General features: G+C 41.0%; 1 protein-coding gene across 1 annotated transcript in view; it reads right to left on the bottom strand.

Moving 5' to 3' along the window:
• Window positions 1-7,612: 7,612 nt before the first annotated feature.
• Window positions 7,613-11,839, bottom strand: part of LOC147621085 (GPI transamidase component PIG-S-like protein) — a 179,450-nt gene continuing 175,223 nt past the window's right edge. Inside the window, exons 10-14 of the mRNA XM_086823782.1 lie at window positions 9,043-9,090; window positions 8,666-8,738; window positions 8,269-8,372; window positions 8,012-8,143; window positions 7,613-7,909 (exon numbers count right to left, since the gene is read on the bottom strand). Coding sequence (XP_086679908.1) covers window positions 8,024-8,143; window positions 8,269-8,372; window positions 8,666-8,738; window positions 9,043-9,090 — 345 coding nt within the window. The 3' untranslated portion in view covers window positions 7,613-7,909; window positions 8,012-8,023. The remainder of the gene's footprint in view (window positions 7,910-8,011; window positions 8,144-8,268; window positions 8,373-8,665; window positions 8,739-9,042; window positions 9,091-11,839) is intronic.

Raw genomic sequence — 11,839 nt, 5'->3', positions numbered from 1 at the left:
CTGTGACACGTGTGAAACGTGTGTTATACTTTGTGAATACGTGTGACACGTATGAAAACATTGTGAATACGTGTGATGCGTATGAAAACATTGTGAGTTTGATTATGAGTGACTCCGCTATACTTTGTGAATACGTGTGACGCGTATGAAAACATTGTGAGTTTGATTGTGAGTGACTCCGATCAACTCAAGACATGTGTGACGCATGTAAAGGTTATGTGAGAGTGAATTTACTTAAATACATAATGACGCTGTGAGTGAATCTAATGTGGAAACAATTAATGTGTTTGATCACTCGTGTGTGTTGATAGTTACAAATGAGAACGGTTGTTTTCTCAAACGGGAGGATTATCACGAGAGAATTTTTAGAATATTTTATCATGGGAGTGAATCCAATTAATTATGTGTAATGCATGGTAGTGAATGATTTTCATTTGTTAGAGTTATTTTTGTGAGTGATTCCAAAGTAATTATGATTTGACATTGTGGACTATATTGAGTATAGATCATGAGTTCGGAACAACCAAGGTAGACATTGGACGAGATTATTTAGCCAAGCACATGTGATAAATATTTGATTTTGTATGGTTTGGCCCATTGTACATATGTTAGGCAAGGTTTATTTTTGATGAGATGCTTTAAAAGCATTAGACTATGATGATACAATTTTGTAAAAGCCCAAATTTGAAAAAGCTATGCTATTTATGGCTCTCCAAGGGCTAAATTTATGAATATGATTTGAATACTGCGTGTGGGAGTGGATCCACACGTCGGGGGGAAGATAGCACCCAATCTTATGTTCTTTGATTTTCATGCTCTTGATTTATACTTTAATGTTATGGTTTATTTCTTTTATTATTTAATTTATGAAATAATCTAATCTCCATGTACTATGGCCCTGTAAAAACAGTGGAATCAGAGTACGACAAATTCAAGTATTGAATTTGGATCATGGAGAGTTGAAGAAAAATCAAGAAATTGATTTTTACTTAAAGGTTATTGGCTTGGAGAAAATTTGAAGGCTTTTTAACAAATTCAAAATACTTGCATGAGAAGAGCAAAATCTGCAACAAGGGTACAAAGGCTTTGGACAAAGACAAGATTCTTTCAAAAATCCAAGAGATAAAGAAGAGAAGGTGTGAAAGACGTTTGGACAAAAGAAGGCATGGTTATGAGAATTTTGTACACCCTTGGATGTGATTAAACATCAAGAGAGCAAGGAAAGAAGGTGGAAAACCACAAGTGGATTTGTAGAAACTACCCTCTTCGTCAAAAAATGGTTTTCATGGATTCTCAACCTTTTCACACGATCCGCCTGTACGGATGAAACCGGTATGAGAAGGAGGCTTTGGTCCAATTTTTGGATTGCTAAGCCAGTGAAAACATCCGATTTCTATAATGGTGGGCTCAAAAGTGATTTACAAGTATAGAAATTAATCCGCTTTTCTCTTCTCACGCTTGTAAGAAATTAAGGAAATTGAAGAATCAAAAAAGCAAAACTTTTATTTTTACTTCTCTCCCTCTCTTCAATTCATAGCGATAACAGCTCCTCCTCCCTCCCTCCAATTTGCGCTACACGCTGAAGGGCGATTTCCTTCTGTGCAAGCCGTAAACGCACGCTAGGGGATGGTTAATTTATAAATCTTACTCAAGCTTAATATAAATAAAGCTTTATAAATTATTACTATTATTATTATTTTTTTCCTCTCTCCAAATTGCGCTACGCGCAAGGATAATTTTTTCTTCTTTTTCTGTAGTGTGCGATGTGCCGTTCAGCCTGTGGGAGAGTAGCTATTGGTTGGAGAAGCTTTTTATTAAGCTTTCATAACAAAGCTTTAATTAAAATCTTAGTTTTAAAGCTTTAAATTAAAAGCTTAATTTTAAAACTTAAAACTTTTGCTTTTTTTAAAAAGGCTTAAAGATAAAAAAGCTTTATAAGCTTATAAAAGCTTAACACTATAAGCTTATAATAATCATTATAAATTTATACAAGCCTTACATTTTTTTAAATTTTTTTTAAAGCTCAAAAGCTTAAAAGATGATTTTTTTTTAAAAAGCTCAAAAGCTTTCAAAGAGATCAAAGAAGAAAGAGAGTTCAATTATTACAAATTTCAAGATTGTAGAAAATTACTGAAACTTCTTTATATTATTTAGAAGCCTCTTGCAACAAGTATCTTCACGATTATTTCTCATCAATATTTCTGAAGATTTTTCGAAGCAACTTTGAACGGACTTCTTTCTGAATTATTGACATCAAGGCAATAATTGGATTATTATTTTTATTCTTCGTGGGATGCCATCGACATGAGCACTTCAACAATCTTTCTTTTGAAATACACGGAAGTCAGATAAGTCTGCTACCTTTTCTATTTTATTTCTACATTTCCATAATATTTTACTTGTTTCTTCTACAATAGCAATCTATCCACAACCACCTACTATCCAAGATCTAATAAACACACTTCAAACTCAGTTATTGAGTGAGAAGAGACAAAGAGAAGATTTTGAGTGAAAATTTACTCGCAAGAAGAAAAGACGTGCATATTCCGAATCTGATTCATTGGATTCTAATGAGGACCCTATCGAAATAACTATGCGAGCTACTCTCAAAGCTCAAGAGTCTCAAAAGGAACACAAGATCAACAAAAAAGCTTTTACTTTTCAAGATTATAATAGCAAAAAGGATGCACACGTCATACTCACATGGTTGAGCCAACTTTATGATTATTTTTCTCCAGAAAAATTTTCTTAGAAAGATAAGGTTAAATGTGCTACTAATCATTTGGTAGGCAATGCAACTCTTTGGTGGAATGTTATTAGACACGACAAATGTAAACCAAAGTCATGGAAAGACTTCCAGAAGCTGATCAAGAAGGATTTCTTATCTCTCTCATATAAGAGTAAAGCCAGACAGTAGTGGAATATTTTTAGACAGCTCGAAATGGAGAACATATCAGCCTATGTTGACAAATTTTAGCAAACCTTATTGCAACTTCAAGCTATAGAGAAAGTTCATGAAAAAGAATAAAGGAGGATGTTCATAGCAGGTCTGAAGCCACTTATTAGAGCAAAAGTGAACATGTTTCATCCTCATTCTCTTAGCAATGCCATCTCTCTAGCGACAAACTGCGAGAAGAAAAATGAATTTCCAAGAGACACTACAGTGTGACAGATTCTCATATTCCTCAGTCTTTTCGATCTACACATTTTAAGAAGCTTCAACACAAAGATAAAGTCCATAAGTGAATGGAAAGAAAACTGAAGCTACAAAAAAGACCAACAATGGGAATCAAAACCTCGTGTGATTACATGTTACATGTGCGACAAAGAAGGAGATTATGCATATGAGTGCCCATAAAAGAGAGAATCGAGTTACGATCTTGAACGTGGTTAAAGACGAAGACAAAGGCGACCAACCTAAACAAGAGAATACTCCCAATCATGATTTTTACCACTAGAGAGATAAGTCTAAAACTCATATTTATGTATTGTTTAATTTTATTATTATTATTATTAAAAAAAACTATAATTAAATTTAAATATAATGGTGAAGATAGTTTAATGATTGATATGTACTTTCTATTCGCGAAAGAAAATACATATTAGACCATTTACTATCAAGACTTGAGTAAACTAACAATGATGCACATGTTTTTCGACGACTGATCACCGAAGAATGTATGTAACTTATTGTTATTTCACGTTCAATCTTTAAAATTTAACATCTCACTTAAAACACTTTCTTTAAATTATTCTCTTTTATATTTCAAATAAGATTAATCAGGTGTCTGTGGTGTGAGAGATGTGAGAGATACTTGTGTTAGTGTCTGTGAAAGATACTTGTATTGGTGTCTATGAGAAATACTTGCGTTGGTATCTGTGAAAGATACTCATACTGGTGTATGTGAAGGATACTCTTTTGATTTCCGAGACGGATAATCTAAGTGATATTTATCTTTCCTCGAGAAACCTACGACCTGTTTCCACATGAAACCCTTAGGCTTGTTTCCCTTTGAAACTTCTGTCCTGTTTCCATACAGAACCATTCATGGCACCATTCAACAACAGTGCCAACAACGGGATACATCTAGTTACCTGTTCCCTCATGAAACATCTGGAAACATAGAGATGCCCATAACAGTAGGTCCCTCTGCTCCTTTCTAGTAGGAAGAAAACAATCTGCTCCATGAGCATGCAGCCATGCGAGCTTGCTTCACTCCCATGCCAAGAAACACATTCAAGTGACCTGTACTTGCAGCCAACCAAAACATCTCATAAACAATCTCAAAACAGTCTTGGCTGTGCGCCTCTTTCAGCCTGCTCCTTCCAAGAGAGAGAGAAAGATAGAGAGAGACCTGCTCAGCCTGCTTGTGTTCAGCCCAGCACCTCCCCTCCTGAAACGGCCTGCAGTCCTGGCCGCCTTCTATGGGTGGGAGAGAGGGAGATAAAGAAAAATCTTGCGCCTACAGTCCAGCCCTTGCCTGCTGCTGTCCAGCTGGACACAATGCTCCCTGCTCCCCACCGTTATTCTGCAGCCAGCTGCCTGTAAACTCCCCGACCAGCCTTCCAAAGGCGTGTGGAGAAAAGCGCGTATTGTTCTGTCCAGCAGCCGCCTATAGTCCCCCTTGTGCGTGGAGAAAAGCATGCACTGCTCTATCCAGCGCTGCCTGCAGCTGCCCGTTTGCAGAGAGAGAGAGAGAGAGAGAGAGAGAGCATGGCATGCTGACACCTGTACCTGCAGCGGTTGTTCAGTCCGCCTGCAGCCAGTCCAACAGCCACCTAACACCTTCCCTTCTGCAACCTGTCAGAAGCCTATAGAGCCTGCTGACAGTTGTCCTTGCAAAGGAGAACCATCCCACATGTGCTCCTCTGTCTAGCAGCCGCCTCTGTGCAAAGGAGGAAACCGGCGTGTAAGAGCAGTCCTCCTAAGCGGAAAGCACACCTTCATCAAAAGATAGGCGCCTCCCTTCTGCCCGCCAGCCCCTCTTTTTTCCAAAAAGCACACACGTGGCCGCAATAATAGCATATGGGCCACGTTTTCTTTCATAAAAGATATTATAATGTTTTTAAAGGTTTTTAAAACCTTTTGAGTTAAAATCTCTTCGCCCCCTTCACACTTGGGGTTGTCCACACATGGGTTTCCTTTTTAGCTCCAATCTGATGCCATTCACACTGTCCACCATGTCCCCGTGCACACTGCATACTGTCCAGAGAAAAACACAGGGTCGTGACATGGCGGGAGCATCTAGCAAGCAACAAACTTCTAGGTGTCCGTACAGTTCTGTACGGCTATATGGATCTGTACAGTTGTACGGACAGATGATGACATGGCACAACAATCGATGGTGGCGTTCTAAAATCAACGGGCAGCAATGATAAACTCTATGATTTGATTGATGATCAAGAGGAGATGTTCATGCTTCTTTTATAGTTGAGGAGGGGTCCTACTTTTTTGCCAGAAAAGCTATCCAAGCTTTTGCTTTGCCTTTTTCACTTTGCTTGTTAAAGGTTTTGGTTGTTTACATTTGAGCACACCAGACCAAAGAAGGTTGGAGATTCAAAAAGAGAGCCCATGGCCCCATTACGAGGTAGGCTAATGAAATTGCAGTACTGGAAACTCCTGTTCGAAATCGTGCCCTTACAAATCAGTTTTCAAAGGAAGCGACACTCCCATCTTCAAGAGTTGTGGTTTTCTCTTCCCTTGTCTTTGATTGATAAGCAGGGCACCTTGTGCATCTCATCATTCCCCATATCTATGGTGTCATCTGCTCCTTTGGCCCCATCATGTGAATATAGCTAGGGAAGGCCAAATAGTTACATTCCCTCCCTCTTATATCGTAGTTGTCCTCAACTGTGGAATAGAAGTGTTCCAAGCATATCCATATGTTCGAACAACCAACTGGTTTTTAAGAGTTTACCAGATAGCCCAGCATATGACCCGTGGAATGATTAAACACTCCGTCTTCTATCAAATCCAATTTATCAATGTGTGGATTCCTATATGAATCCCAAATATAGCAAGAACCTCCTGGCACAAATAGAGAACTCCATGTTTGTCTTTCTATGATCGCCGGGACCATGGTTCCTCAACCTCGGGTTTAGTCGTGGCCAACCCACTAGGGCTCTAGACCACACATTCCTAGTCATCGTCCTTCAAAGCAGCAGGATGGGACCCAAGGCATCCCGGTGGTTTCATTGACTCCAAGCCATTACTAGCCACTGATTCCATAGGCACAACTTGTTGACCATTGACATAAAAAGTACACCCCTCACAAGCTGTCTACAACTTGCTGCTTATGAGGTCAGTCCCGCTATCAAGTGTGTCCATAGCTAGCTATAGCCAAGAAAGCAGTCCCAAAAAGTGGCTTGAGATGGGCGTTTTCAGAAAAAGGAGCAAGCTTCCAAGTATAGTGATTCGTTTTTTAGGCATTCAAAAATATAAAATGCGCATAGGTTCACCTCATGTTTAGGAAGAGGAAATAGAGTGCATCCACTGTGCTCCAGTCAGGGTTCCTGCCCACAGCCATGCAGAGGATGCCCTGGTTGGTCAAGACCACGATCCAGTCTGTCCAGCACCCCCCATGCTGGCCTGGACCCCCTGTATGGCCTGTACAGTCTTTGCACAGCCCAATCCCTCTGCTGCAAGATCTTTGCACATGCCACAGATGGTCCTACAAGCACTTATGAGTCTCCTACATGGGTCTGCTGCCCCGTATAGGCCCGGTGCAGCCATACTACAGCTTACATGCAGCCGAGATTCACTAGATTGTTTGGGCAAGCTCGGATACCCATCATGTGTCTCTCCCACATTGAATTTGGGTCGATGACCGTGAAAGATTGTGGCTAGTGACTCTCCTCCCAGACATAGGCTCCCTTCCAGAACCACCCCCGAGCCTACTGTCAGATTTCCGTGAGTCAACCAAGCCCCGAAAGCTCTCCCTTGCGTCCCCATACCACCAGACCGCCTACCTGCCTACAGATAGTCTAGCCTTGAGGTCTTGCACGACTTGGAGACCTGCCCCTCTATGTGGATACCTCATAATCCTCATACGTGAGCCCAAACACACTTGAATATAGTAATAACCGGGCTATTATTGGCCCACTGCTTTTATAATTAAGCCTAAATCATAATAACCACTGTTTTTTATTATTAAGCTCTCAGCCATAATTAGCCTCTAGTTAGCTTCTTACTGACTCTAGGCTAATCTATACCTTATTTTGCTAGTCCTTAAACCTTGGGCGGGTCCTATCAACCCCTGGGGGGGTAGTGTTAACCGGGAGTTAGGATAACCCAAGGTTCAGGGGATTTTCTAACCCAAGGTTAGAGTTAGGACGTGCTTAGGGATTCCCGGATTTGATACGCACTTTGTGTGAACATGATGTTAAGACTTTCCCCTCCCACCCCCCCTAGCCACAGTGTAGCGTTGATGCCTCCCAAAGTGAGGAACTAGGTTCGAATCTACCCAGGCAAGTTGGACAACACACTTTCCCAAGTATAGGAAGTACCAGCGCAGGCCTCCCCTCTTACCGAAGGGGCAGGTCCGAGAAGACTCACAAAAACAAAGTGTCTGTTATATCTCATAAGTACTGGACTTTCTTTTCAAACTAAATATTTTTCCACGAAAAGACGTGTTTCATTAGCACATACAAAACCGAGTGTGAAAAAGCATGTTTTCTCCAAGTAAAGGTGATTTTTAAAGGTAACCGGGATTTGACAACTAAAATGTATGATTTTTGTCCCTTGAAAAGAAAAGCAATGCCAAATTTCAACCGGGATTCTTAATTTCAGCCAGTAAAAATACTCTACAAGTCGGGTTTTTCCGAGCACTGCTGGCAATGTCCCCCCTCGATGTTGTGGGTGCTCCATGTCGAAAACTCTCGCACTTTTTGTACAAAATGCAGTGCTTCACTAACAAGCCGAATCAGAGACATTGTTAACACTGACTTTTTAGACCTTGAAGAATGCATTCCAGGGAGAATTGCAAATTGTTCCATGCATTCAAAGCATTACCTGATGAGATTACTACAACATATTGTTGGGTTGGACCCTTTGAAGTAGGAAGTTTCTGCGTTCTCTACTGTACCTCCTGATCTCCTTGACTGCTGCAAGAACTGTGTGCAGAAGGACAGGTACAAAAAACGGCTGGTGCAAAACCAACATCAATGGTGGTGAGCAATCACCACATCTTGCTTTTTTAAAGTTTCCCTAAGAATCAAGTAAAACAAAAATGACTCGAGTATGTCAATATCAAATATAATTGTTGTTACCGTGTAAATAGCAAAATGATGCTCCAATGGTAGATACAGAAGAGACATTATGGATGGTTGGAAAAAGGCTTCCTCAGCCCAGGCTCTTGCTTTTCGGGCAGCCTCTGCAGATGATTACAACCCCAGTTTGAAGTTAAGTCAGACAAAGAGACACAAAATCTTCAAGAGATAACTGAAAGAGTTGAAACAGTTGCAGAACCTTTCTGACATTGCTGGAGGACACCCCAAACATCGTAGGAATGATGAGAGAGAGAGAGAGGGGTTAATAAGTGGAATGCTATCAAGGAAGCATGAGAAAAGCCTTCACTACTACTACTGTAGCTACATAATGTCTGAAGCAAGGAAACCCCGCTATGCCTGAGATAAGTGCCTTCTATCTAAAGAAAAAGTTCATAACCTGCTGCCACATTGTACAGCCCCAGTGAAGCATTTTTCTCCGCAGCTGCTGCTGCTAAGAGTGAGCTTCTAACCTGCAATGAAGCCCAGACACAAGAATTACAGAGGTCAATCTTTGCAAATGTTGAATTGCCACTCACCAGTTCTGCTAAATCTGGATCTAGAACACACAAGAAGTTCTAAAAGTTCACTAAGATGATGAAGAATACATCCAAAACATGAAAAACGGAGCAACAGCATGATGCCTGATCTCCTATTATTCTGTCAAGGATCTCCTTCACATCTTAGCCCTTTCATTTTGACTGACATATATCCAAGGCTGGGTCTTTTCTTCTCTCTTTTAATACCAGAACTTGCAGGACAAAAAGCAGAGAATACCTGATCACCAATCTCTTCCATGATCACCATGTTTGGAAGTGATTGAACCTGCAGACATGTTCTGTAAGATGAAAACTGGAGAACTTCATTAAAAATCCAGTTAAATATTTGAAAAAAAGTAGTGTATTATCACTAAATAAAAACAGGCCTATAATAGATGACTTACATGTGGGTTTGATGACACAGGACATAATAGAGACATGAATATGGGCAAGTAAGCATATCAACACATCATGGCTATCACAACTACATACTTCTGTGAAGCAACGAGCATACGAATTTGCAGTAAAGAATACATAATGGTATGAAAACTCATACTAATTTGGAGGGCCAAGTCCACTGTTCAAGCTTGCATGAGACTGGCACTTTGCCTTTTTCTTGAGGCATAACAGGAGTCTTCATACTTTTGTTTTTAATCCCTGAAGGACCAGGAGTGTCCTTATTTTGCATTGGGATGGGCAAGGCATCAGGCGGCATCTTATGGAGGACCAGAGGGCATTGAGATGCCATATGTCCAAACTTTCTGCACTCAAAGCATGCACCTGCAAAATGACCCCATTTGAGTCTGAAAAATGCACTCCCCATGGAAACGTTATTTATGGTAACAGCATAAGATTCTGGAGTGGGCTGATCTGTGTCCCATAAAATACAGAATCGATTTGAGTTGCCATTTGGTCTAGGAGGGCATACAACCTTTCCTAGAGATGCTGCAATTTTAGGTAACAAGGAGGCCAAACATTGGGGGAAGTCCACCACTTCTACCCAAACAGGACAGCGATGCTTAATCAAAGCCTGATAGTCTCTGGTGGGGGACCATGGCAATACATGAACCATCTGTTGTCCATAGAAGAGAGGGGAGTGCTCTAAAAGCGTTTGTTTATGGTGCTCATCCACCATAATGACCTCAAAGAAACCTCTTGCCACATAGTGGACTTTGCGAACAAAACAACCACCCAATGTCCGTGTTAACCAATTCCCGACATCAGCAGCAACGGGCATCCTGCCTGGAAAAAAGATAATCACAGCATGCTTCGCATATTCTCGAATGGGATCTATGATTTCATCCACATCCACTGCAAGCCCCACCATAGGAACAGGATCTTTCCAATTCTTGCGTGTATCCTGAAATCCTTCATGCATTACCTCATAAATCAGCCCAGCCTTGGGCGTCTCATGCACAGGGTCATTCTGATCCACAGCCTGCTTTTGTTTTTTATGAGCATAATATTTTGTAGGAGAAGCCATAATGTTCTCTCTCTCTCTCAGAGATCACACACACACACACACACACAGAGGGATGTACAGAGAAGGACAGGAGAAGCTGCAGATCACAGGGGACACTAGACTCAAGATACAGGCGCACACATCAATCGCAGAGAATGAAGTAGAACAAGTCGATGGTCGCAGCTTGGCAGGACGCAAGCACACAAACGAGCAACGATACACACACACACACACACACACACACACACACACACACACACAGGTGAGAGCTGCAGCCAGAGGGGAAGCAAAGGAGAATCTGCTCTCTCTCAGACACGTGCGCAGGCAAGCAGGTCCCGACGAGCAAGTCCACAGGCAAGCAGGTCCCGGCGAGCAGGTCACACCACACACACACACACACACACACACACATATATATATATGTGTGTGTGTGTGTGTGTGTGTGTGTGTGTGTGTATGTATGTATGTATGTATGTACATACATGCATCTGTAAATACATATATATATATATATATATATGTATGTATGTATGTATGTATGTATGTATGCATGCATGCATGCATGTATGTATGTATGTATGTGTACATACATCTATACATATATATGTATACATACATACATACATACACACACACACACACACACACACACACACACACACACACATATATGTACACCATAGACACAAGAAACGCCCATTTCCAAGGGTGGAAACGTGAAAACGCGTTTTTTGGGGCCATGAAGCATGAAACGCTGAAGAATCGCTAATCGACTAGCAACGGGCGTTTCTCACAGGGATCGCATGAAAAGGCGGCTGGAAACGGGCGGAAACGTGCAAGGGTGTCTGTTTTTTTAAAAACGTTTGAAGCCCGTTTTTTCTAATAGAAAAGCATAGCCATTTTTGTTAAAATAAAAAACGTGGCAAGATAGAAAAGCGCAGCTCGTTTTTTTTACTAGACAAGGGCAGCCCGGTTTTTCCCAAAAGAAAAAGTGCAGCACGTTTTTTTTCCTTCCGTTTTTTTCTAAACGTTGGGCTGTGGGCCGTTTTCTTATGTACGTTGGTGGGCTGTGGGCTGTTTTCTTATGTACGTTGGGCTATGGACCTGTGGTTGTAGAATCTGTATAAAAAACATATGGGGAGGTACTTTCTCACAAGAGTCTCTCTCTCTCTCTCTCTCTCTCTCTCTCTCTCTCTCTACATCAACCATAGTGTAACCAGTTCCTCTTTCTTTCTCTCTCAGTATCATCTTTATTTTTCATTTTCTGGTTTTTTATCCAGGCATTGTATCAGATCCACCATGATGTGACTTTTTGGTCTCATAGGGCATTATGGCCTTTTGAAGACGTTAATATAACATTTCATTTCATTTCATTTCTACACCAGCCCTGGCCCCTTTCTCTTGTATCCTTCCTACTCTCTCTCTCTCTCTCTCTCTCTCTCTCTCTCTCTCTCTCTCTCAAAGGCTGCAGACAAAGAAGATTCTACGTGCAGAGTTGGTCCCGGAGCCAAGCTTGTGTGAGCTACAAATCTACACCGAATCTACACTAGTAGGTATTTTTTTAAATCAATAT

Source organism: Cibotium barometz, chromosome 30 (assembly GCF_041138505.1).
Source record: "Cibotium barometz isolate CiBa-2024 chromosome 30, ASM4113850v1, whole genome shotgun sequence".
Lineage (NCBI taxonomy): Eukaryota > Viridiplantae > Streptophyta > Polypodiopsida > Cyatheales > Cibotiaceae > Cibotium > Cibotium barometz.
This window is presented reverse-complemented; position numbering and strand designations above follow the sequence as displayed.